General features: G+C 36.3%; 3 protein-coding genes across 3 annotated transcripts; 1 reads left to right on the top strand and 2 right to left on the bottom strand.

The window, feature by feature from the left end:
• Window positions 1-139: 139 nt before the first annotated feature.
• MONOS_327fu328 (uncharacterized protein) lies at window positions 140-3282 on the top strand. The gene is made up of 6 exons (XM_067873268.1): window positions 140-281; window positions 351-375; window positions 421-504; window positions 564-672; window positions 786-1671; window positions 1931-3282. The coding sequence occupies exons 1-6, from the start codon at window positions 146-148 to the stop codon at window positions 2854-2856; spliced, it is 2166 nt and encodes a 721-aa protein (XP_067724355.1). The 5' UTR covers window positions 140-145; the 3' UTR covers window positions 2857-3282.
• A 3096-nt stretch (window positions 3283-6378) lies between these two features.
• MONOS_329 (putative Flagella associated protein) lies at window positions 6379-10023 on the bottom strand. The gene is made up of 5 exons (XM_067873278.1): window positions 9889-10023; window positions 9689-9826; window positions 8723-9622; window positions 8082-8580; window positions 6379-7929 (listed from the first exon to the last, which is right to left on the bottom strand). The coding sequence occupies exons 1-5, from the start codon at window positions 9961-9963 to the stop codon at window positions 6380-6382; spliced, it is 3162 nt and encodes a 1053-aa protein (XP_067724354.1). The 5' UTR covers window positions 9964-10023; the 3' UTR covers window position 6379.
• Window positions 10024-10349: 326 nt separating this feature from the next.
• On the bottom strand, window positions 10350-22141 carry MONOS_330 (uncharacterized protein; the record flags this gene model as incomplete). Its single annotated transcript, XM_067873290.1, has 3 exons — window positions 10350-20584; window positions 21599-21634; window positions 22138-22141. The coding sequence occupies 3 exons, from the start codon at window positions 22139-22141 to the stop codon at window positions 10929-10931; spliced, it is 9696 nt and encodes a 3231-aa protein (XP_067724353.1). The 3' UTR covers window positions 10350-10928.
• Window positions 22142-27671: the final 5530 nt, after the last annotated feature.

Here is a 27671-nt window from a genome sequence, read left to right as displayed (position 1 = left end):
ATATATTTTTCAGTAAACTTTGAAAAATTCAAAAACACTCCAAATAATTACCAGATTTTGCAGAAATGATAATGAACAAACTACGTGCTTGAAGATGCCTTTTCGTTTGAGTGTGATTCAATTAAACATATAATACACCAGATCGATGAAATCTTCAGAAAATAATAACCACACAGGAAAGGAGGGTCTTTTCCAAGAGTTGATTCCCATGGTGGAAAATGATGTTGATCTGATGTGCAGCAGCTCGTCAGACGAAGATTGTGGACTGGTGGATGTGAAAAGTGTGCATTTTTTGTTTTTTGCTGTTTTGCGGTTATCGGACGGTTTGTGCTTGAACGCGGGTGGTGCAGGAGTGCCGATGGACATATGGAAGCGGTGTGGGATTTTTAGTTGGGTTTTGGGGTTTTGAAAAATTGGCAGGATTTTGAAGGAATGCGACACAAGAACGAAAATGAGGCTGATGGGGACATCGAAGTTTTTCCGAGAGATGCTGGATACAGACGAGTATGACATGCATTTTATTTTTTTCATGGGCAATTTTGACGGGGTTTGGCTGGATGAAGGTACTGGCATGAGATTGTTGTTGAGGAGCTGCCGCGGCTGAGAGACAACATCTACATGAGCCAGAACGAATTCCAGGATCTGGACACGTACAATCCAAACAATGCAGATGTGTGTGTTTTGCGCTGTGCCGGAGCAGGCACAGCGAGTGACTCTCTTTTTGATGGGCTTCTTTTCGTTTTTGTTTATTTGTTGATTTGTATTTTGCTTTAAATTGCATTCAGGATGTTGCGGACAAGACCCGATTTGGTCTGAGCCCGAAAGGATGGAAGGACACCATTCGGTTGTACGGGACTTTTCCAGAAGTGCTGTTTGGGAAGAGGCAGGGTTTCTGGAAGGATATATTTGATCTGAAAAACACGGTCGAACATCCGTGGATAAGTTTTATTCTGTTCACATTGACGTGGATATCGTTGATGCTGTTTCTTTTCTTCTTTTTCTTTGCCATCTTCTACGCAACGAATTTTATCCGTGGGCCAGTTTTCGACAAGCTGGCTGATGATGGGCATGTGTCGAATCTTTTGACGAACAAAGTCACCAGATCGGTTTTTTCGTTCAGCCTTTCTCGGTCAAAAGGCCTTTTCAGTGTTTCAATTGTGATGCTGACATTGTTTTTGTTTTTCATGTTTATATTCATAAAGGACAGAGATGATATGTGGCTGGGAATAATTATCAGCGCGGCATCTGTGGCTGGATTTTTTGTGATGCTTTACTTTTTGTGCAAGGATCTTGATACTTTTGTGAATGGGGATTACCACACATTTAACATCCGCAATCGCTTAGTTGATGGTCCAGTGACGAAGCCGTATCCTGAAAGGAGCATCAAGGAAAATAGGACCACTTATGATGTGCTCTTCAGAGAAGCAGCAGCCACAGAAAATATCACACAAAAATTCACAGAAGACGGGCGATTGATTACAAACTCAGATACTATTTTATTCTCTCTTTTGTTCTATTTTATAATGTTCTTTGGCGGAATGTTCTTAATGAATATTCAATACGGTTTTTGGATGAGTTGCCCGGGCGATTTCTGCTTCACTTTGATTATGTTTATAATTTCTTTAGTTGGAATCATTTTAGCGTGGGTGTTATTTTCTGTGAAACTGTGCTGTATGCAAAGTGTTAAAGGAGGATGAATGAGTGAATGAGTGAATGAGCGAATGCGAATCGAATGAGAAGAGAGGCATTACGTTTTTATTTATTTAATTTTTTTTAATAATTGTATCTGTTGCGCACAAAAATTATGTTTCTATTTGATTTATTTGTTTGTTTATTTATTCATTCATTCATCATTTTTTTGTTTTGTTCTTTTTGTGTGAATGCGAATGTGTGTGATTGGAATGATTATGACAAATGAACGATCAAACAGACAACTTCACGAGCTCGTGGACAATTACTTTCATTCCGCTGTTCTTGGCAATCATCACTCTGCATATTTTTATATTCAACATGGAGCCACCTGGTGCTTCCACTTTCGAGACGATGTGCAGCAAGAGTGTGCGTTACTGTGGGATTGTGTTTGGATCAGCGATTGGGATTGCCATTGTGCTTATTCCGACACTGTGCTTGGATGGGATTGGGAAGTTTGACCCGCCGACTTCGAGCGGAGAGGCGTGGGAAGGAGCAGAGCGGTTCATGTCAGCGGTGGTTGTGACCGACGAGCTGATTGAGCGAGCGCACAAGATGGAAAGAAATATGATGCTGTCACTGGTTCCGATGCTGGCGTGGCTGTTTGTTGAGTATTTGGCGTTCTGCTTGGGGCTGTATCTGGTGAAAGGGGATGTGCAGTGGATTGAGCGAAGATTGAGTTTGAAGAAAGGGCTATTTGCGTGGCAGAAATTAGCACCGTATAGAAGGGGCAGAGAAATGGAGGAAGTACGGGCAGATGAACGGAGAAAGAAAAAGCAAGAAAAAGAGGAAGCAGAACGAGCAGAGCTGGAGAAGAAGGAGAAGGAGGAGGCGAGGGCGAAAGCGAAGGAGACGCGAGAAAAAGAGAAAGATCAGAGACTGATAGAGGTGACGCAAAGGGGGCTGAGTCCTGAAGAGTTGAGTGCTGCAATCGATGAGATCAACAAGTATTACGAAGATGAAGATCGAAAAGAAGCAGAAGAAGTGGAGGCAGAGGAAGCGGAAAAGAAAAGAGCAGAGGAGGAAGCAAAGAAAGAGAAGGAAGAAAAGAAAAAGACAGTAAATAGCATGAATGATTGTTATAAAAAGGAACCTGCTGTAAATCACGAAATTCATGTGCTTTGGGAAAAGATTCTGAGGACTGGTTCGTTTTCGTGGCTTGTCTGAGCAGCACGTAGTCAAATGAAGGGCAGGTCAACACCACATTTTCTTTTTTTTTTTTATGTTTTTTTCTTTTTTTACTTTTTTTCTTTTTTTCAATGTTTCTATTTTGTGATTAGAATTGCAGTTGCAGTTGCAGTTACAGTTACAATTACAGTTACAGTTGCAATTGCTACTGATGAGATTGTTGTTATTTGTGAATGAGTTTCTGTTGGATAGTTCTTAAAACATCTGTTATTATTGTTTGGAAGGGTTATTGATATTCTAATTCATGTTTTGTGATTTTTGGATTTGTTGTAAAAGTATTTTTTTATATATATCCCTATTATACTTTGTTTTATTTTTGTTTTTTATAATATGTTTTTATTTTTATTTATTTATATTTTAAAAGCAGGAGCTACATTTATAATAATACAAAATGAGAGAACTTGCAATCGAATTTAAAATTTTGCATACAAAATAATATTTTTACAATTAAATAAATAACATCAAATATTTCAATGAAAAATAAATTCATTGAAAAATAGATTGTGGCATTTTTTTCTGATCACTTTTTTCGTTTGCTAAATTCATCAAGTTTATTTAAAAATCGTTTTTTTTTTTTTTTTTTTTTTTTTTTTTTTTTTTTTTTTTTTTTTTTTGAATCTCCGCATTTCAATCGATCATTTTTTATTTTATGTTTTTCGTTTTTGTTGCTGTTTCTAAAGTTCAACAGGAGTTGAATACAAAATTTTCAGAAATTGTTTTAAAGAAACACACAAGCACGTCTGAAGGAAGGAAAAGATGGGAAGAGAAATAATCGAAAAGCTATAATGAATATTCGTGTATGATATAGAAAAGAAAAAGAGAAATAATAAGTTGATTATGTTTGTTAAGCAGAAGAGGATGAATGTGGAATAGTTTGTAAATATGGGGCAAAATATTTTGTTTTAAGCTTTTTCATTGAATTTTTGGGAACACAAAACATAATAAAAATGGTTCCATTTTTTTTTTCATTCGCGAAATGTTGGAAAACTTCATATTTCAATTTTAACGTTGCCTGTCTATGGATATGCTCATCAAATATATTTTGAAATCTGAGTAAGCGAAATATAGTTATGAGTGAAACAATTATTTCCATGCCTTGTGCCAAAAAAGCTTGAAAGTCTGTATTTTCACCCATATGATAATGAAATTCTTTGGGAATAAACATTTCTTAAATGAGATACAAGTGACTTGCGATTCTTATTGAATGAAAAATTCTGATAAGATTGTTGAATGTTGTCTTCTTCTTTTTCTTCTTCAAAGATAACTTTTTTTCGATCGTTGATAACAAAATTAATTTATTAAGTTTTTAAGAAAGATTTATGCAACGAATAAAAAAACAATAATCAAAAAAAGTCCAAAATTGAACAGCGCTGTCACTTGGTAAACTTTCTTATTCGATATTTTGAACACCCAATTGATTTTCAATTTCTTGGTGGATTAATTAATCTGGTCTTCCATTTTTTCATGCATTTTCTATCTTTAATAGCAACAACGAACCTATCAATTGCCATACTGGTGAATTCATTAATGTTTTTTGCATCAATTGCCCGAGCTTTTCCGTTCACAATAATCGTTGCAATGCGTTCCAATCAGCCTTCAATTTGAAGGTTTTTATGTGAATTCTTCAAACATCGATAAGACAAAAAATCTTGTTGTTTTTATTTATTTTCCGCAACACTCATTATGACTTATTTCAGAAACGAATAAAATTTTGAATATATATTGAAATCTTGGTAAATAATAATTCCAATTTTTATTCTAAAAGTTCCTTCTGTTTTGTTTTCAGGTGAAAATGAAAATTGAATGTTTTCTTCACTTATTCATTCCAACTGACCAAATTTCATTAGTATGAAAATCTTTTCATTGTCAAGTTTTTGCTTTTGTGATTGTGAATTTTGGCGAGTTAGAAAAGAAAATTTGTTGAAAACATTAAATTCTCGTTTTAACTTGAAAATATTACAAAAGGAACATTTCAAAGAATTTTGGTAAATAAAACACATGATTGACAATTTATGTTGAACAAATTTGACCGCATTAATATCATCCAAATCGTCTCAGGGGTCACTTAGGTGAGTATTTTAATTGGCACAAGTATTTTTATTGGCACCAAAAATTATTTTCATAATCTTCATTTCATTAAAGCTCATAAATCTGTTTCATAACTTAAGAACAATAAACAAATAAAAATTAAGCTATACGTCAAATATTTTTTTAAAAAACTTTCTCAGAAAAACGATCTAATAATTTTTTACTTTTATATTTCGAACAATGTTTTGCTCGTATTTTCTTGACTGATTGCGGTTGCGAGTTTTTATCACGGAATTCACAAAAACAATTGTATTTTCCGTATTTGTTACTTATTCGTTATATTTTGAACCATTTATTTAAGTGAATTTTTGGATTTCACCATTTTTGTTAAAACATGCAAAATCAAGTGAATGTGTTTGTTTTATTGATTTGCATGAAGTACATAAAATTTAATAAGTTTTTTGAACAACAAATTCTTGATATTTGATAATTGCCAATTTGTCAATACTTAGATAAATGTAATTCTTTAAAAAACATGATCATTTAATTTCTTTTTTATTTTGAATAAAAATTCGTTTTCAAAACATGTATCATATACAAAAAAGATTATTTTATCGATATCTTTTGACCATTTTTTACAAAACAAACACATTCACTTGATTTTGCATGTTTTAACAAAAATGGTGAAATCCAAAAATTCACTTAAATAAATGGTTCAAAATATAACGAATAAGTAACAAATACGGAAAATACAATTGTTTTTGTGAATTCCGTGATAAAAACTCGCAACCGCAATCAGTCAAGAAAATACGAGCAAAACATTGTTCGAAATATAAAAGTAAAAAATTATTAGATCGTTTTTCTGAGAAAGTTTTTTAAAAAAATATTTGACGTATAGCTTAATTTTTATTTGTTTATTGTTCTTAAGTTATGAAACAGATTTATGAGCTTTAATGAAATGAAGATTATGAAAATAATTTTTGGTGCCAATAAAAATACTCACCTATAAGAGATGGAGGTGCTCAACATCCCATCTTTGATTTGACGTTGCAAACAAACCAGATGTGCAAATTATTAACTTTTCATAAAAAAACCATTAATCTGAAAAAAGTTCTCAAAAGTTTGTGAAAATCACTAGATGCAAAAATTGAAGATGCAAAAAAATGAAATAAATAAAAATGAAACAAAATAAAATAAAATAAAGTTAATTGAATTTTTTAAGGAGTTCCTCTCATTGAATATAACTGTATGGACAGGGTTGTCAAAGAAGAATCAGTTAAAGTATTATCTGGATCCTCAATCAAGGTATTTATTGGAATTAAAAAATAATTTTTTATTGGGCAAAAATTTTTATTTGCTTGATTTTTGATGCATTTTTGGAATTAATAACAACATAAATTATAAAATAATGAAAAGAAAATTGTTAAATAAAACTAAACTTAATTTTTTGTGTAAATGAAAATCTAGATTTCAATTATTTTGTGAAAGATGAACGGGTTGATGGCGAAGATGGTGGAGTTCGCCGAATAGGAGCAAGCCCGGAAGAAGGAGATGGAGGAGTTCGTCCCCTGCTTGAAGCACGAGGCGGAGTAGAAGGCGGAGTGTGTCTGGGTGTGGCAGGCTTCTGAACAGCAGAAGAGACAGACTTTGGCGAAGAAGACGACGTTGGCCTGGGAGAGCTGTTGCGAGAGGCAGACAGCGAGCGAGGAGAAGACGTAGCACGCTTCGGGGTGCCAGTGAGTGGGGGAAGCTTTGAAGAGGAAGGGCGAGATGAAGTAGACGATGACGAAGCAGAAGGGGATGACCTAGACGACGACTTCGGTCTTGCAACAGCCACAGGAGTGGCAGAAGATGCAGATGAATTGGAAGGAGCAGCAGACCGTGATGATGGACGAGAGCGAGAAGCTGACAAAGGCTGAGAGGCTCTTACACCACGAGACGAAGTGGAGGAGGTGGAGGCAGATAAGGAAGAAGAAGAAGAAGATGACGATGATGAAGCAGATGCGGATGCAATTCCCTTCGTGGAAAGATGCCGTTCTGCCAGTAAAGTGCTGAGCATTTCTCCGATTTCTTTGTTCTGCTGCCCAATCGTCAGCAGCGACGAGAGGATGATGTTGTTTGTCTCCCGCAGCTCATCCAGCTGGAACTCCTTTTCAATCGGCGTGTCTCCGTTCTCGTCCGCCTCGCCTTTCTCCTTCGGCCCAGCAAGATAGCTCGAGCGATGGTCCCTCGACAGCTTCTGCAGCTGCTTCTGCGCCCTCTCGATTTTGGGCACCTGCGCCTGCACGTCCTTCTCGAGCTGCTGCCTCCGCAGAGTGTACTCCTGCACCTCCCGCGTGAGCACATCCACTTCCATGTCAGACTCCGCCAGGCCTCGCTCCTGGAACGCTGCCAGCTGCGTCGTCTCCGCCAGCTCCGCCCGCTTCGCCTTCAGCCGCTCCTGCGCCGTGTGGTGCTGCTCTTCGGCAGCCTGCTTCTCTTCCACCTCCTGCGACGAGGCGCCAACAGTCTTGAACGACTCGCGGTATGTTTTGTTCGCGCCTTCCAGTTGCTCCAGCGCCTTCTCCATTTGTTGCAGCTCCTTTTGCTTTGCTTTGATCTCGGTGAACAGCTCGTCTCCTTTCACTTCCAGTTCCTGACGCCTCTGCCGCGCCTTGACAATAGCCAGTCCGTGTGATTGTGCAGACTCTTCAGACGTTCCACCCCGCAGCCCAATGACCGATTCGTATTTCTGCTTTAGCCGCTCAATCTTCATCGTCCGCTCGTTCAGCTCCAGTGCCACTTTGTGTTTTTCTTCCTCAACTTGCCTTAGCTCTGCCCGCAGAAGATCGTTGTGTACTTTGATTTGCTCATTGCGCTCTCTGATTGTCAGCTCCAGCTGCGCCTGGCGGTTCTTCAGCGAGACAACTTCTGCATGGCGCTGGTGGAACGTGTCTGTCAAACGCTTCATTTCCAGATGAAGCACATCATGTCGCACAGCCAGCTCCTCTTTTTGCGTCTTCGACTGCGTCAGCGAGCGAACAGCTGAAACGCAACAGAAAGAAAGAATGAATGAATGAAAAATAGAAAAGAAAAGAATAGCAAATTAGGATAAATAGAAGTTGTTAATGATAAGTTGAAGAAGAAATAAATAAATATATCATTTCAAAATCGAAAGCTTTACTAATAAATCACACTGTTATCATTTTCTAACTTGAGATCCGCAATTTTCGATTCGATGTGCTTCTTCTCTTCTTTCTTCTTCTCAATAGATGACGTGACCTCGTGCAGCTCCTCCTCCAGCCGCTTCACCTGCTGGCTGAGGACATTCCACTGCTTTGTCTGCCCGTTCACCTCTTCCGTCAGCTCGTTGATCTTCGCGTTGAGCACCTGCTTCTCCTCGTCAGAGCGGACGCCCTGTGCGCGCGGGATCTTGCGCTCCATCAGCTGGATCTGGAAGTCCGCGTGGTAGATCAGCTCGTTCTGCCGCAGCGAGTCGGAGTCCAGCTTCTTAATCTTCATGTTCAGGTTCTTGATCGACGTCTCTGCACCGTTCAGCTCCGCAATCGCCGTGGACTTCTCAAGCGACGCCCGGTGCAGAATCTCGCCGTGCTTGAATATCTCCTCCTTGAGCTCTTTCAGCTCGCGATTCGCTTGATTCAGACGCGATTCTTCTTCCGCAAGCATCGATTCGACCTTTTAACAAATGATGTGTTGAAGCAAAATTGTATCATTGAATAAAAAAAAGAGAGAAAGAAAAGTTAAAAAATTAAGACCCAAGAAATGCCATTGCAGTTTTATCGAATCAAAAATATCAACAATAATAATCGATACACACCTTTTCTGATTGTTCTTCTTTTGACTTGGTCTCATCCATCACATCATTCAATTCTCCCTTTTTTGCCAAAAGCTTCTTTTCCTGCCGATCAACAGCAACTCTCTTCTGCTCAATCTGCTTCTTCAGATTCTCAACTTCCACGTTGGTCTGGTTGAGCTCAACTTGCGCTTTTGTTAGGATCCCCCGCTGGACTGACACCTCATCCGTAGCCTGCTGCACTGTTGCACTCCACGTCTGATGCTCTGTGAGGAGCCTCTGTAGCCCAGCGTCGATCGTATTAATTTGCGTCTCGAGTCTCTTGTTGTCCGCTTGATGCTGCTCGAGAATCGTCCGCTGATCAGAAATTGCCTCTGTCAGCTTGCTCATGTCTTGTTTTTGCTTATTATACACTTCTCGATTGCGCTCAATCATCTCATCTCGTTCTTTCATTGAATTAATTAAATCTTCAAATTGCTTAACAAGATCATGACGTCTCTTTTGAATCTTTTGGAAATCCTCAGCTGTTTTATCAAGCTCAATCTGCAGAGATTGAGTGTTTGTCACTTCTTGTTCAAGTTCAGTCTTTCGTCGAGATAATTCCTTTTGCATTCGTTCTAAATTCATTTGCAAATCTCGTATATGGCTTGAATCTGCAGATGAATATTTTTCAATTGCTGTAATATCTGCTTCTTTCTGTTTTAATACAACTTGCCAATTATCATATTCAACTTGATTCAAATGAAAGCTTGCTTTCAAAGCATCAATTTCATCTTTTCTCCGAAACAGATGATTTTGTAATTCTGAATTTCTCTCTTCTAACTCGAGTGCTTCTTTAGTCGCATTCTTTAACAATTCTTGAAGTTTTCCCATTTGCCTCAAGTTTAGATCTTTCTGGTGTTCTTCATCTTGAGCTTCTTTTTCCTTTTCAAAAAGAAAATTAAAAAATAAAATTTATTAAAGATAACTTGAAGTTCTGAAAATGTTCACCTTTGCTCTCACTAGCTGTGTAGTTTGCGTAAGCTGAGCTTTCACGGATGACAAATGCTGCGTCATTATATTATATCGTTCATTCTGCTCTTCTATTTTTTCTTCTAATTCAGCTACTTCATTGGTGTATTGTTCAACCTTTCACGAACATCAAGAAATCAAAAAAATGATCTTTATTGAGATAATTCATTGCAGCACACCTGCTCAGTCAAACGCTTATTTTCATCATTTAAAAAAGATCCAAGAGCAGCGAAATCTGCGAAGCCGCTAGCCATTTAAAATAGAGTACGCAAACTTTTCAAATAAAAAAATTAATCGTTGAAAAGAGTACCCATAATATATTCGATGGGATCATTTTTTGAACTTTTTTCTGAAGAACTGAAAAACATGTTTTTTTATTAATAATCATACATTTTTTCAATTTTGGGTATTTGCTTTATTTTTTCATTGCATCAAAAGTTTGTTAACAAAAATGAATTTTGCAATAAAACCCTTAGAAAAAAAAAAAAAAGATAATTCATTGTTACGAACAATTGTGTCACATCAAATTTTTTCTTTTAATTCGCTATTTCATTTATATTATTTTCAGTATTTCATTATCGACATTTTGGGGTTTTCAAAATATATTTTGTTTTCAACTTTAATTTCAAAAAAGAAATTATTGATATTATTATTAGTTTTTGAAAAATTGTTATAAAGATAAATCAACAAAATTGAAGAAGAAAAGAAAAAACCATTAAGAAATTTGATAGAACCTCCAAGAGTTCAACAAAAAAGATTATAAAAAAATGAAATGAAAATGATTTATAACGAAGATAATCAATTCCTTAAACCACATGCGTTCAAAATGTCACTTAACAAAGATATCTCAGATTACAGAATTATTTATAATTATAAGAAAAAACTTGCAATTACAGATTCATGCTTTGGCAAGTGCTCATACCAAATTTCAAAGTTAGGAAAGCCTCGGAAAACATGATGAGAAGATAAATGAAATGCGTTTGAAAGAAATACAAATGAAAAAAATTTTTGAATCAGGAGAAAAATAAAGAAATAAAACAAAATAAAAACAAAATGCACAATTTATTCACAACTTTTACAAAATAACACGAGGAAAAGTCACTCAAACGCAACAAAAGAAAAAAGCAATGTTCCAAAAAAAGCTTTTTTTTTTTTTTTTTTTTTTTTTTTTTTTTTTTTTTTTTGAGACAGATGAATTTTTATGTAATGCAACAGTTGACTAAAGCTGTCCTGGATACACCGACTCACTTTCGCTCATGATGAGATGCTGTCTCAAAGTATCATCACCAAATCCCTTCTTCTTCCTTCTTCTCCTCTTCTTTCTTCTCTTTTTAAGGACAAGGATCATCACTATCAAAGCAACCATCACAACAAACATCACTCCAAAGGCAACTGCAAAGCCAACAACGTACGACGTGCCAAATTTAGGCTTTGGAGTTGGGGGTACATATTCTTTTGCTTCAATCAGTACAAATGATGTTGTTGTCTGTCGTTTCTTCTCGGCCATTTCTTCTCCATAGACGAGCCGCACCACAACCTCATCGTATTCACTAACGTTTGAGAGGAGCGATAGAGGCACTTGCCCAATAACCTCGTATTCATTAACAAAGCTGGTGAGCTCCTGTTGCACTGACCATCTGACAGTTTTTTCGCTTTTACCTGTGGAATTCAATCCTTTAACAACAACCTCCATCATCAAGTTGCATGGCAGAAGCAATTCTCCTTTGAAAGAGATTTGATACAAGTCGTCCTTTGGTGTTGACACAATCTGAGTGACAACTGGCGTGAATAACGGAGCCAAAACAGCTGTTTCTTTGCCTTTTATGATACACCCTTCGCCTTCTTTCTCTTTGTAAATCCAAAGCGAAGCAGAAGTCGTCCCAGAAACTCCGATTCCATCTCCTGCCTTGACATTCTCTACATTCAAAGTTGAGCCGCCTCCACAGCGAATATTTCGTCGAGCAGACAAATACTTCGCCACAGAAAAAGTGTTGTCGTAAAACTGGCAATTTTTGATGTCCAAGCTGCTCTTCGAACTCATGGAAATTGCTCCTTCACTCGACTTTGAGAATACTGTCTCTGAAAATATCGCACTGCAATTCTTCAAAGACACCATCCCAGTCGTCCATCCGCAGAGTTCTAAATCTTGGTCATTGTCAGAATTTGCTGTGTTCTTGTTTTGCATTCTGTCATCAGTGCTATCCAAAGGAGTAAATAAATCAGACGATTCAGAATTGGTTATTGATGAAGAGACAGATAAAGATTCAGTTGATGTCTGCGTACCAATAACTCTGCAATAGTTCATTTCGATAGTTGAACTGAAAAACGAAGCAACGCTTCCGATTGTTTCTTCTGCGTCTTTGTCAACCATTTCATTTGAAGAAGGTTTCTGTTTGCGTGGTTCCGCAACACAGTTTGAAAACGTGCAATTTTCGAGCATCGCTTTGTTTCCTTGCTTCGAATGAAAAGTTAACACCGCAGAAACAGATGTGATTGACGAGGGTGGATCATCATTTTTCATTGTGCTTTTTCTTGTTAACGACTGAGAATCTAATTTCTGTGCTGAAATCGGATCAACATTTGCTGTAATTGTATCTAAAGTGGATGAAGACATGACAAAAACATCGTAATTCTTTTTCGCATTCGATGTGTCATCCACAGAAATAAATGGTTGTCGATCTGTTGTAACATTCCGAATTGTTAGTTGTTTCAGTTGAACATATGTTATTTCTTCAAAAAGCATCGGGCACACTCCATTTGTTGAAGCTTTACCGTCCTTTGCATCCTTCTCAAACACAATGTTGACTATTTGCAGTCCGTTTGCTGTGAATTGTCCCCCCTTTACTGTAACAAGAGGAATTCCTATCTTTTCCATTTCTGTCGAAAATGTGCAATCAACCACAGTTAAGTGCGCTCCATCTGAGTGCAAAATACTTGTAGAGCTCTTTGGATCTGCAATAACCAATTTCAAAGACTCAATTCCTGCAATCGCTAGGTTTTTAAATACTGCGGATTCGCTAGCCACTTTGATCACAATGCGAACAGAAATAGGAGCTTCTGTTTCTTCAGATTTTATCACTGTGTTTGAAATATACACATTGCGAGAGAGTTCGATGTCGCCCATTAGAATTAGTTTTCCGTTGTTTGACTCCAAATGAAGAATTCCGTATTCGATGTGATTGCATGGAATTTCGACAGTCCCACACATCGAATAGTCTTCTCCACTTTTTGATACAAAAATCCGAGGGTTTTTATACTCCCACGTGCTGATTATGTCTGTGTCAGCTTCATCCCCCCGATTTCGACCGTATATTGAATTCGTCCTGTCGAATGAATCCTTCGTTAAAGAGAAGTTGAATCGTGAGAGAGCGGCACTTTCAACCAAATTGTCGCTGATCAAATAGATGTCATTTCCGCTGTGAGCCTTGCATTCTTTAAAGAAACCTCCGTTGTACTGGAATTTGCTGGAGCAGCCTGGCTGAATATCCATGTAGACAGCTCCTCCTTTCCCATAATTTTCGTTTATGGTGCATTTGGTGAAATTGCAATCGTTCACATTCAATAAACCATCGTCTTTCAATATGAAGTGGCAGCATCCACCTTTTGTTGTATCGTCCTCATCATTACTCTGTGTCTCACTAATTGCATTTTCAGACAAAATCTGCACATGATTTGAGAGCAATGAAGACTTCACACGATTCGAATTAATTGAGTTAAACTTGGTGTTAATAAGGCTAACGTGAGTGCCAGTTGTAATAGAAGCAAGAAGAATTGTTCCCTTTGGTGAAGATGATGTAATAGAATTAAAATTGCAATTGACAATGTTCAGACGCTTAATCTCGTCTGAACTTATCAAAGGATTCGCTTGCAAAGTTAAAGAATTTGTTTTAAAACTACTGATATTTACGACTTGAGTTTCGCTTGTAAAAACAAAAGGCGTTTTGTACATTGATGGAATTTCCAGTGTAGATCGCTCAATAATGCAAATTCCATTCTTCACTGTAAGCAACGTATATCCGACCTGCTGATCGGAATAAAAAGAAACGTTGTAAAATGAAAGCGTGCATCCAGCCACTTGTGGATGTGACAAAAAAAGAGAACTTGGAACATGTGAGACTTGAGGATTGATAACAACGGTTTTAAAAGATAAATATCCAACATTTTTAATCGAGGCATCTTCAGCCGCATCATCCAAATCTCCACCAAAATTGTTAATGTGGTCGTTTCTTTTGAGACTTATTGCAGTTCCTGCATCAGAAATCAGCAAATGAATTGATGGAACAGAGGAGGTCTTTGCTGCGCTTATTGTAAAGCCACTAAGAGTGACAGGAGAATAAAGGTAAGTTTCATTGCTTATCTGAATGTTAGACTTTGGTGGACTTGCAGAAGAGCTTCTGTTGATAATCAAGTGTTTTATGCCAAATTGTATTGTCATGCATGGCAGTTGCTCGGTTCCGCACTGATCAGCATCGTTTCCTGTTTTGGAGTCGACTGTAATTGTCTTTGAATGATGCTCCCAGATTGTGAATAGATCTGTGCTCGTTGAGTGCCCATCTTTGTCTTCTCCATAGAGCGCATTGGTTCTGGAATACTCAGATTCATCCAATTCAAAGAAGAAGTCTCCCTTTTTAACCTGCTCGGCAAGTGAGTTCGCAACAAAATATGCATCTTTACCCACTTGAGCTGAATTGTGATGGAATTTTGCTTCAAAATGCAAATTTGTTTCTTTCGCTTCTTGGATATTACAGTACAAAACACCTCCTTTTGATTCCTTTCCTTCGCATCCAATTCCGAATAATTCAGAATCTTTTATCGATACAATGCTTCCTGTTTCTTTTACATGAACATTCATTAAACCTCCACATGCAGCTCTGTAATACGAATTGATTTCGGAAATATTTGATTCAGACATGACAAATTCTGAATCGCTTTCCAACGATATTCTCATAAACGAGATATTAGCTTTGCTTCCCAAAGTATAACTGCTTTTAGACGAGCAATTTTTAATCTGAACTGAATTTCCGCTCAAAACAAAAGGAGAAGCCTGGAACCTTGAAGCCATGCAATCACATTCTTTGATAATTACACTTCCAGATGTAACTTGAACTAAATTGTATTGAACTTCATTTGATTGTGCCGTTGAGCACACAAATAGGCAAGATTCTAATAACAATGATGCAGTTTCTTCAGCACCATTTGCTCTTGAAGATGCAGAAGAAGTTTGCAAGCCTTCGGTTCCAGAATGAATTAGTGCTTTCAAACTTTCGTTTCCCGTCAATCGAAAAGTAAGATGCTTTATGCTTGCTTCTCCCTGATTAATAATCATTGCTAAAATGCTTTCAGTTTTATTGTAATAAATAATCACTGATGCTAATACCGAATCCTCATACGAATGGAATGATATGTCAGATATCAGCACAACATTCCCAAGGACAGCGTCTGACATAACTATTAGCTCTTTCTGATTGTTGCTCATTCCGAATGAAGCAGCAGAGTCATACGATTTTGCACTTTCCTCAAGATGGCTCCGTCCGACTTCAATAGTTAAGCACGGCTCCTCAACTTTGCCACACAAGTTGTTGTTCCTTCCTTTTGCAGAAGAAACGTAAATTGTCGATGAAAAATACTCCCAAAATGTGTAAAGACTCACAGGAGCGCTGTGTTCTTGCAGAGATTCACCCCAAAGTGAGTTCTTTTTCTGATGATCTGCTCCAAAATTCAAATTGAATCTGTTTTTGGCAGCTGCTTCTTTTAAATAATATGCAGACAAAAACACATCTTCTCCATAGTAAGCTGCATTTTTATCAACATCAACTGAATACAAAATAAAATCTCCTGTGCAATCAATGCTCGTTGATATAAACAAAGCACCCCCTTTTCCACTTGGAGTAATCGTCTCAGGAGCTTCATGTGCAGTACCTGAAGTAATAACGCTTGACTTAAATGAACTCTCTTTTATTGAAAGATGACCATTTAGTCTCATGTTAACGCTGCAACTCGCACCTTTTCCAACGTTAATGCCTTGTGCCACTTGTGCAGTTATTTTACTGAAAGTCGATTTCTCAATAACGTACACAGACTGCTCTGGTGATAAACACACTGCGCCTGTTGTAGCATCAGCCTGAACAGTTTCTGCCTTGATGTCTATTGTATCAAATGTACAGTTAAAGATCAAGAGCGTTGGGCCTGTGGATACTCTCATCAAAGGCAAAGCATCAGATTTCAGGTTCTTAAAACTAACTGTATCAAGGTTTATGGATGAAAATGAGGTTGCATAGATCAGTTCTCCAGCGGTGGATAAATCTTCAAATTTCACTTGGCTCAAAAAGAGGCAATCATCTTCGCACATAATAAATTTGCCTTTAATTGCATTTTGCCCAAGTTTGCTTGAAAACTGCAGAATTGTCAGTGTAAGATTCCCGAAAACATTGCAAATCAAACACTCTGCACCAAAATGAGAATCTATCATTATTGTTAATGATTTGAATTCGTTGCACCCGCATGTGGAGATAAGCGCATGCTGGACCTGATCTGTATTTGGTACATTTACATCCAAAGTTGCTTTGTTATGGTTTGATTCATAATTTTGAGGTATTACAGTTGTGTTTGTTAATGTTGCAGCCCCAGCAACACTTACTAATGTTACAATTTCAACTGTTCTTTTAATACCTATAAGATGTGTCACTCCAAAATTAAATGTTTTGCAGGGATCTTTATTGGATCCGCATGTATCAGTGTCAATTCCAGTGGAATCCATATAAACGTTGTTCTGTCTGTAAAACCAGAAATCAAATAAGTTCTTCTCAACATCTTTGAACGTTGCTTCATCAGTTCCACAAAAAGCATTTGAAGCAGTAACATCATACATTGTCCAATCAAGATCAAATCGTTCTTTTTTTGCGACGTCTATCAAATTTGCGCTGTAAAAATAGGCGTCCGTTCCGTATTTGGCTATATTTAATTTGAAAATAGCTTTTTGTAACGAAAACCATCCCTTTTCATTGTTGCCACTCAAAGAAAAATAAACAGCTCCTCCTTTTCCATTTGCTTCATTGATATGATTTGAGAAAAATTCTGTATTTTCAATCTGAACTTTTCCGACAGATCCTACAGTGGCATGAATGCACGATCCAGCACTGTTTTCCGCGATGGAAACCGTTGATGAGAACGTTGATTTGGATATATTCAGCAATGTCTGCTTTGTGAAATGGGCAACAATAATACTTCCCAATGGCAATGCAGCTTTTCCTGCAGTTTCACTCGATGTGCGAGTAAGTGAAGATGTTTGCTTTCCGAAGTGAACAGAATTCATTGTTGATCCAATAATACAAGCCGAGACTGAGCCAGCGATTGACAGGAGTGATTGAGATTCAACGGTTATGCCATCAAATTTTAAGCTCTGAAGCAAAATGCTATCAATAGCATCTTGATCAATATCACACACAAAGAATGGCTTTTGAAGTTTTAATGAGTTCGCTTCAATGCTATTCGCAGTAAATGCCCCTCCTCGTATTGATATCAGAGTAAAATCGATGTCTAGTGAACTCGAAAACTTAACAGATATCAAGTCCGTTGTCCCAGCTGAAAAGTCAAACAATGCAGCTTGGTGTATTGGCTTATCAATTGAAACAGTTAAATAAGAGCAAACAAAGTTTCCCTTGTTTATCATGAATCCGCTTTGTGACGAATGTGCATCATCATTTTCAGCAATATTTATGATTGTTAATTTTGAAACAGTTGACGCTGTCACTATAATTCCTGTAAAGTCAATCTCATTTTTGAGACTTGCTTTTTCAATAATACGAATTGACCTTGTTGGAACCTCATTCGAATAATGCTTACTCATTCTGTTAGAGAAATGTTGCATGAGAGAAATTGTCTCGAGTTCATTCTCCGTTGATACGAGCGTATCTGTAGATTGACAAGAACTCTGAGCAGGAAGCAAATGCGACAGCCCAAATGAAACGGTTTCACAGGGCTCCGACACTCTTCCGCAGTAGAATTCGTCTTCTCCATATGCAGCTGCAACGAAAACGTCTGTCCCAGAATAAACCCACAATGAAAAGAGATCTATCTCACCTCCGGTGTCGGAATCTGTTCCTACAAGCGCATTTTCTTTGTCAAACACACTTTTTCTCTGATCAAAAGCAAACTTTTCCCGAAGTGCGATAGTTTTGAGATTTGGAGTCGTAAGATGGATATCACGTCCATATTTCGCTTTATTTTTATTATACTCATCTCCTTTGAATATAAAGCTGTCTTTGTCCTCGTATGTTAGAACTAATTTGATTGCTCCTCCTCTTCCTTCAATTTCATCCACGAAACTTTCGCGAAATGTGCATTTAGAGGTGCTAAGCCTTGAGCCAAGAGGAAGCTGTGACATGACAGATCCTCCACATGATCCATGCGCTTCAGATTTAATTTTGTCAAATGTGCAGTTGCTCAACGCAAAAGTGGAATAATTGAAAATTGTTTGAATCAACGACGCCGTCTTGTCTGTTGGAAGTGTAAATCCGATGAATTGTGAATTGTTGAGTTCGCACTGTTCAAATCTCAGTAACTGTAATGCTGCCGCATCACTTATTGCACCTTTTGTTAATAAAAGCTTATCAATGCTCAAGGTTGTTTTTGACATAGCTTTCAAAAATCCATTTGCACAAGAAAACGTATTTAATTTCATATCATTTATAACAAGAGATCCCGAACTTAGAAGAATGATGATTGGTTCAATAACTACAGATTCTTCACCAGGTGGTAAAATGGAACATTTTTCAATTTCAAGCTTCTTCCCTTGAGTTTCAATTAAAGCTCTGTGCTTTATGTTTGCATTTATGCAAATTCTCATTAATCGTAAATTACAATTACCTTCCCTGTTAAGCAACAATCTATCAGGCACTGGAGGAACATGTTCTGATGGAATATTTACAATCAATTGCGCCTCTTCTGGAGATTCTCCTTGTGGAGTTATAACTACTCCACTAATGTCAGTATCTTCTCCAATATTAACAGATGACACAACAATAAGTTTGAATTGTTCTTTTCCCTTCAGATGACTTGAACCAAGATGCAACGAATTACAAGGTCGTTCGGAAGTTCCGCACAAATCATCTTCAAAAGAATTATCAGAACTAACATATATTACTTCATTTCGATATTCCCATAAAGAAAACAAATCAATATCATCGTTTCCGCTTTTCCTATCACTCCCAAATAACGCATCCGTTCGATCGTAAGTATCTTTTTGAAAATATTCTCCAAAATTTGCTCTAATTGCAGAAGCTTTAAGATCATATGCGCTAAGATAAATATCTCTTCCTTTAAATGCAATACAATTTAAAGTAACAATATTGTCAAATTGGTAAAAATTATCACATTTATCATTCAAATACATATACATTGCTCCACCCCTTCCTGTGATTTCATTTGCATAACATGCTTTAAACAAACAATCTCTAAATTCAAGTTTTCCGCTTCCAGCCAGTCTCACATTCATCGCTCCTCCTTTCCCTTCTGTAATCGTGCTCCCATCAATCTCTTCAAATTTGCACCCTTCAATCGTAGCCGTCTGCCCTTCCCCAACCGCCAATTCAATCGCACTCGCTTTTTTGTCTGCTGCCCCAATCCCCAACTTGCTCAGCGTCACCCCTTTCATACTCACAGACCCTCCTTCCAGCACCGCAAACACCGCTGACATAAAGCTCAGCCCTTCAACCGTCACTGATTCAATCGTTCCGCTCCCCGCCCCAATCATCCCTATCGCAAACTCAAGCCCGCCCGTCCCTTCTTCCACAACTCCAACATTCCTGATCCTCAGCTCTCCCTCTTCCACATAAATCAACGCTTCGTGATGGATCGTCGGACCTACTTTGAATCTGATCCATTCAACCTTCGATATCCCTTTGCTCGTCATCCCTCCCTTCGTCGCTCCTGCTTTCTCTTCCAGTACAACATTCACACCTTTCATCTCCGTTGTGCTTTCCCCCTCCATCGAAACATCTTCAGCACTGAACTCGTCGGTAAACTCTCCTTCATCAATAATCACAAGCCGTTTATCCCCTCCTTTCAGATGCTTCGTTCCGTAGTTTACACTTTTGCACGGATCATCGTGCGCTCCACAATAGTCAATATCCTTCCCGCTCTGCCCAATGTATACATCGCTCCCCGTGTATTCCCACAGCGCGAACAAATCAACATCCCTCTCTTCTCTCAAACGATCTTCTCCATACAGCGCATTCACACGGTCATAACTCTCCTCCCAAATCCCAAAATCAAACTTGTTCCTCAATGCTGCACTTTTCAAGTCTTCCGCTGACAAATATATGTCTCGCCCTTTAAACCCTCCATTATTTTCCATCTTCTCCAGATTAAATTTGTAATCGTTCCCTGACCCGTCTTCAAGCTGCACATACATCCCACCTCCACGCCCGCTTTCCTCATTCACTTTGCATTTCACCACCGATGTCGTCTTCACCTCAAGTTTTCCGCTTCCAGCCAGTCTCACATTCATCGCTCCTCCTTTCCCTTCTGTAATCGTGCTCCCATCAATCTCTTCAAATTTGCACCCTTCAATCGTAGCCGTCTGCCCTTCCCCAACCGCCAATTCAATCGCACTCGCTTTTTTGTCTGCTGCCCCAATCCCCAACTTGCTCAGCGTCACCCCTTTCATACTCACAGACCCTCCTTCCAGCACCGCAAACACCGCTGACATAAAGCTCAGCCCTTCAACCGTCACTGATTCAATCGTTCCGCTCCCCGCCCCAATCATCCCTATCGCAAACTCAAGCCCGCCCGTCCCTTCTTCCACAACTCCAACATTCCTGATCCTCAGCTCTCCCTCTTCCACATAAATCAACGCTTCGTGATGGATCGTCGGACCTACTTTGAATCTGATCCATTCAACCTTCGATATCCCTTTGCTCGTCATCCCTCCCTTCGTCGCTCCTGCTTTCTCTTCCAGTACAACATTCACACCTTTCATCTCCGTTGTGCTTTCCCCCTCCATCGAAACATCTTCAGCACTGAACTCGTCGGTAAACTCTCCTTCATCAATAATCACAAGCCGTTTATCCCCTCCTTTCAGATGCTTCGTTCCGTAGTTTACACTTTTGCACGGATCATCGTGCGCTCCACAATAGTCAATATCCTTCCCGCTCTGCCCAATGTATACATCGCTCCCCGTGTATTCCCACAGCGCGAACAAATCAACATCCCTCTCTTCTCTCAAACGATCTTCTCCATACAGCGCATTCACACGGTCATAACTCTCCTCCCAAATCCCAAAATCAAACTTGTTCCTCAATGCTGCACTTTTCAAGTCTTCCGCTGACAAATATATGTCTCGCCCTTTAAACCCTCCATTATTTTCCATCTTCTCCAGATTAAATTTGTAATCGTTCCCTGACCCGTCTTCAAGCTGCACATACATCCCACCTCCACGCCCGCTTTCCTCATTCACTTTGCATTTCACCACCGATGTCGTCTTCACCTCAAGTTTTCCGCTTCCAGCCAGTCTCACATTCATCGCTCCTCCTTTCCCTTCTGTAATCGTGCTCCCATCAATCTCTTCAAATTTGCACCCTTCAATCGTAGCCGTCTGCCCTTCCCCAACCGCCAATTCAATCGCACTCGCTTTTTTGTCTGCTGCCCCAATCCCCAACTTGCTCAGCGTCACCCCTTTCATACTCACAGACCCTCCTTCCAGCACCGCAAACACCGCTGACATAAAGCTCAGCCCTTCAACCGTCACTGATTCAATCGTTCCGCTCCCCGCCCCAATCATCCCTATCGCAAACTCAAGCCCGCCCGTCCCTTCTTCCACAACTCCAACATTCCTGATCCTCAGCTCTCCCTCTTCCACATAAATCAACGCTTCGTGATGGATCGTCGGACCTACTTTTATTTTTGTCCAATAAATTGATGATATTCCTTTAAAGTTTAATAATCCAAATTGTGATTGTTGATAGTTATTTAATGATACTTGTATTGCTACATAATTTAAATCTGCTTGAGGCTGTAATGTTGTATCTTCTAATGTTATTTCATTAATCACTTTTCCAGTGTTGATTATAATGATTATGTTTGGTATCTCAGTCAATTGTTCTTTAGCTCTGTTTATTGATTCACAAGAATCTTGTTGCGTCTCACAAGAATTTTCATCATTTCCTTCTACAGAAACGTATACAGATCCAACATTCTGTTTTTTGATGGTGTTACTCTTTATTAAATTGTTTTGACTGAAGTTTTCATTCTCCGCAAAATGTGTGTCGTTCTTTTCTTTCGAGAAAAGATCTAATATTGTGTTGTTATCATCGTCAATCGTTTTGCAACGAGAATTTGTAAATGAACAATTTATAAAATATTTTGTGCTCATCATAGATTCACATGGAACATTCATAAATATATCTGATTCATCCATCTCACCAACATACTCATTTCTAATTGCGGCCAACGTTTGAGAAAATTCCTGTAAGTTCAATTGATCATGTTTAGAATTTTGTTGAAGGACAAAATTATGATCAAAAGAACAAAAAGAAAATTCAAATGCATTTAAATAGGAAATGCATTCAAATTTCTTGTTGAAAAAAAAAGCAACAGCACCACCGCAATACTCAGCAAAACATCTTACGAAACGGCACAATGTAACATTAATTTCAGTTAATAATTCAATATCATTCAGGTCAAATAAAATTCCTCCACCAACTCCATTACTCTTGCATTCTTCAATTTTGCAATCATCCATTTCAATTCCTCCTCCGCTGCTAACAAATATGGCTCCTCCACCATTGCATTTGTTGTATCCATCTTTTTGAATGAATGATTCTTTCACATTATCTTTATTAGATGATCTCTTTTTGCAAGCACCGCAAAAACATCTTACAAACTGTGTTTGTTTGATATAAATTGGATGGTGATTTGATAGTGCAGTCAAAGCTCCTCCAGTCTCTTCTGCATAACAGCTAGAAAAATTGCAACGAAAAATTCTGCAATCTCCTTTGATTGATCCAATCCACAAACATCCACCGCTTCCACCTTGAATTTTTGGTGTTTGATCTGGACATCCCACGCAGCAGCATATAAAAGAACATGCATTAAATGATGATGAAATCATGTCTTTTAACAAAAGAATACCACCTTTTGATCCACTTGGAGCTGTCACATTAGAAAATGTTGTATCGCTAAATAAAAGCAAATTACTGTAAATGGCATTTTTTGAATTCAAACATTTGCAAATTGAGGAATTACTCACTTTGATTGAAGTGAAAAAAGTACTTTCGGAAAAAAGTGTGGCCCAAGGATTCAAAGTTTGTTCAACAATTGTGTTTTGAACATTTGCAAAAGGTTGTGAAGGTGAATTTTCAAAAGCAATTTTCGCTTGAGAACATGTTGACATATTCCTAAAAATGCAATTGCCAATATGCAATTCTCTATGATATCCCGATATCAGAAAAGAATTTGTTGAGTAAAAAGAATTTGAGTTAAATAATGAATTCTGAACAGAAATTGACGCTGAATGTTGCAGACAGGATATAACAGAGCAAGAAGAAGGTAAATTATGTTCAGTTTTGATTTGAAAATTTTCAAGGGATACAGTTCCTTGAACAATAAGTGGTGATGAACTAAAGTTATGAGAAATTACAAATTTACATAAAGAAAGATGAAGGCTGGAATATAAGTCAACAGTAATTAATGGAATATTTGAATCTTGGTGTAACAAAATAGCATTTAAAAAAAGCGTAGAATTTTTTAAATCGAAAAAATATGATAATTGTCTCTTTGTTCCGATTAACGCAGAATATTGCAGAGTGTTTTCTTCATATACTGTAAGGCCAAAATGCATTAATAAAAATATGCGAAGCATAACTGGCAAAATACTTGCCATTGCGTCAATAATGAAAAAAGTGGCTTTGTGAAATGATCCGTTCCCTCAGTAGAAATATTTCCAATAAAATTTGTGTTGATTTTTTCAAAATATGCATAATTGTTATATTTGGTTAAAATTAAATAAAATAATAATATAAATGAGGAATAAAACATTTTGTTGCGCAGCAATAGAAAAATATTTTTCGTTATTTTTTTTTTTTTTGAAAACTTAAGAAGTAAAAAAGGCATTAAAATCATTTCTTCCACTCAGTGTTCGTTTCCTTGTTCTTATTCATTTAATTGCACGTATAGATGAAACTCAATCAACACATTTGAATGTTGTTAATTTTAAAAAAAAATTTTCGCAATCTTTTAATAAACACAATTTTCTTTTTCAAATTTTAAAAACTAATAAAAGATTGTGCAAAAAACACCGGACAAGATCGATTTCTTAATAACTACAAAAGAAGAAATTCTGATGATTTTCATCTTAATATGTTATAACGGGTTTAACTCATTTGGCATTTCGGTCTTTCATTTTTATATGGGTGAAAATATGAACTTTCAAGCTTTTTTTGTTCAAAGAACAAAATTATTGCTTCACTCATAACTTTCCTTTACTTTCTCAGATTTCAAAATAAATTTGATTTTCAGATCCGTGAACAGGCATTGTTGAAATCAAATCATGAAGAACTGTGACAATTACGAATGTTAAAAAATGAACCCATTTCATTCATTTTTTTTTATCGCATAAAGTCAATCAAAAGCTTATAATTTTTCAACGAAAAAGCTTGAAGTTAGATGTTTTCCCCCATATCGACAAAATATTGAAAATAAATTACAGAAATTTTAGAGAAACTCAAAATTCATTTATTCTAAGGTTTTAAAAGTTATTTTTTGATGAAATTCATTCTGCATATAAATGATTCTTGTATGTTATATGAGTTTGCATAGATAATATTCATTGAAAGGATAATCATCAGAATTATTCATCTTGCAGTTATTGAGAAAACGATCTTATCTTGTTTTTTTCACGAAGTCCAGAATTTTTTGAGCAATATGAATTTGTCTATTTCCTTATCGTTTCCCTGAATATTGAAAAATGTTATTGTCAAAGCACTTTCTGTTTCTTTGCCAATAACTATTTTGTAATAAATATTTCTAAAAAATAAAAATGATATATAAAAAATATAAATTGACATCATTTAAGGAAAAATTTTGATTTTTTTTTCCACAAAGCATGAAATAATTATTTCACTTATTTCATTATTAAACTTAATTAAATTTCAAAATAAATTTGACTTTCATTTTCGTATTCAAATTTTATTGATAAGATAACAAAATGCTTTGTGACCTCGTATGTATTTCAAAAAATAAAGGTTAATGCGTAAGATTCGACCGGTTACATTATTGTCATATGTCGCAGCTATGAAAATAGCATATTGTGCACATAAGTTTATTCTGCCGATTGTTTGCAAAAACTGTGAAAAAATGTTATTTTCAATTTTCGTGAAAATTCAAAATTCAGTATAATTTTCAATGAAATAAATGAATTTTTTAGGGTTTATATTAATTCGCTTTTTTTATCGCAGTTTGAATGAGTGAGTTGAAACAAAAATCAACTTGAAGGGGTTGAATTCTGTTTAATAAATTGCTCAGTTAAAAAAAATCAAAAAATAATTTGACTCGGATCAAAAAAGCTCGATTCAAATTTGTGACAAGTTGAATTGAGCATATTCAAAGCATGTTTGTGTGCCTTCCAGTCGAATTTCAATTATAAATCTGTTTATTAAGATAATTGTTAAATTTTATTATTGATGTCAAAATTTTTGTTCAACGACATATTTAGAGCTGAATAACAAGTTGACACACACAAAAATAAATGTTTCCGAACAAAAGAGAGACAGAATAACTTTTGAAACAGTTAACAATAACGTTATAATTAATAACACAAATTTTAATCATTTGTTGTATGTTACGCAATTATAAAAATAAATTCTTTTTTTTTTTCACATGTCAATATTTTTTTGTAAAGTTCCATTTGTTTAATTTTCAAAAAATAAAAAATTTCATATTTCTATCAAATTTCTGTTTCCACTCACAATAATTCACTCAAATGGATATAATAACATTGTCAAGATTTTATTATCATGGAAATAAATTTTGGTGAGTGGGAACAGAAATTTGATCGAAATTTGAAATTTTTATTTTATTAGAAAATTAAACGAAAGGAACTTTTCAAAAAAATTTTGACACATGTCTAAAATTTTTTGAAAAGTTCCTTTTGTTTAATTATTAAATGATATAAAAATTTCATATTTTGATAAAATTGCTGTTCCCACTTACGAAACTTTTCAAGAATGGAAACAAAACCTCAGCAGTATTATTATTTTCATAACAACAAAATTTGTTGAGTAGAAACAGAAATTTGATCGAAATATGAATTTTTATTCAATTTGAAATTAAACAAAAGGAACTTTTTAAAAAAATTTAGACACATATTTTTATTACAAAAAGTTCATCCAAATTGGAATATTAATAAATGAAAATGCTTAGTCAAATATGTTGTCTCATCTAAAAAACAAAAAGTTTTCCAAATTAGAATGGCAAATGGTGAAGTTATTAAAAATACAAAAAAAATTTGATTTTTTGTAATTGAAATGCAAAATTTCAAAAAGAATTGACAAAAACGTTATTTATTGTGAAAAAATTGTAAAAAATTCTTTTCTTTGACATTTCATTGATGATGGATGAGATATAAATTTTCTCATTTGTGACATGTGTTTTTTTGTCTAAATTTCTGACAATTTCATTGAGGTGAACATAATTCTTTATTATGAGTGTTTGATCAAAAAACTTATAACTATTTATTTTAATTAAAATAGTTGAATTTTTAATTTCTAAAGAAAATGCTCAATGATGGACGCAGTAAAATTTAACTTTATAATGCATTTATTCATCGTAGCAATTATGAGTAAAATTCAATGTGAAAGGATTGTTTCGCAGGGTTATATTGACCATTTAGCTTTTTTTTCAGATGAAAATGCGAGCGTGTGCAAAAATAGTGATAAATATACATTTTCCAATCATAGTTGTAAAAGTTGTATTTGCTATATAAAAATAATGCTTATTTCATAAACTTAAAACAATCAGAGCAATACTTCAATAATTCTTTACAGAATCCCAATGCTGAAATTTCGAGTTGTCTCAACTTTCAGTCAATTCAAAGAAGAAGCAACAGAATTGAGGAAACGATTGGAAGAGCTTTTGTGAAACAGATCAGTACATTGAAAACACAAATTTCATTGTTTAACACTTCTCTAAATTTGCTCAACGTAAACATACGACTTTCTGGTTTTCAAATGTTTACAAGACAATATTTAAATTCCTCATTAGGGTTACATTGTTGCACTTTGAACTTATATTCATGTTCATTGGATTCAATTTTGGATTGTATCGATGGAACATTTATAATTTTTAACACATCTATTTATCAATCATTTCCTAAGCAATTTACCCAATCGGATGCATCCAAAATGCACAAAAAACACACTCGTTGCAGTTACATTTTTATTGAATTTTGCTCATTCCAATCATTATTAACTTGTATTTCACCATTGATTTCCGATGCTGATTTTCTTGAAGTCTCAACTACAAACAGCATTTTTAAAAACACCACAACCATGAAAGCATGCGAATATTCTATCTTTCTCAAAGGAAATCCGCTTAAATGCATAATGAAAAACTGTGAATTTCATAACTGTGAGAATCCAATTTATAGCGTTCTCATTTCGGATTCTCTCGTAAATTTTTTGTACTCTTTGAACACTTCTTTTTTTTGCTCGAGAAATACTATTTTCCATCAGAACTATATAAATGCAGCCCAATCCTTTTCAGAAGAAGATGTGAGATTTGAAGATTGCATTTTCACAGAATGCAGCGCTGTTCATGGTGGTGCAATAACAGTTAGCAACAGTGCCAAGCTCACTGTTGACAAATGCACATTTACCAAATGCACTGATACGTTTCCGAACACATATGGTTATGGAGGAGCAATTTTTAGCAATGGAACTGATTGCAACATTGAAAATTCTTTATTTAA

This window comes from Monocercomonoides exilis (genome assembly GCF_001643675.1).
Source record: "Monocercomonoides exilis strain PA203 chromosome Unknown scaffold33-1116896, whole genome shotgun sequence".
Lineage (NCBI taxonomy): Eukaryota > Preaxostyla > Oxymonadida > Polymastigidae > Monocercomonoides > Monocercomonoides exilis.
This window is presented reverse-complemented; position numbering and strand designations above follow the sequence as displayed.

What these genes read in the sequence shown, in the direction of transcription:
- MONOS_327fu328 (XM_067873268.1), top strand. Translation starts at nt 146, where the DNA reads ATGAAATCTTCAGAAAATAATAACCACACAGGAAAGGAGGGTCTTTTC. An exon ending in CCGATGGACATATGGAAGCG is followed by an intron (nt 376 to 420) that starts GTGTGGGATTTT and finishes AAAAATTGGCAG; the next exon opens with GATTTTGAAGGAATGCGACA. An exon ending in ACAATCCAAACAATGCAGAT is followed by an intron (nt 673 to 785) that starts GTGTGTGTTTTG and finishes AATTGCATTCAG; the next exon opens with GATGTTGCGGACAAGACCCG.
- MONOS_329 (XM_067873278.1), bottom strand. Translation starts at nt 9,963, where the DNA reads ATGGCTAGCGGCTTCGCAGATTTCGCTGCTCTTGGATCTTTTTTAAAT. An exon ending in CACAGCTAGTGAGAGCAAAG is followed by an intron (nt 9,623 to 9,688) that starts GTGAACATTTTC and finishes CTTTTTGAAAAG; the next exon opens with GAAAAAGAAGCTCAAGATGA. An exon ending in AAGAAGAACAATCAGAAAAG is followed by an intron (nt 8,581 to 8,722) that starts GTGTGTATCGAT and finishes ATTTGTTAAAAG; the next exon opens with GTCGAATCGATGCTTGCGGA.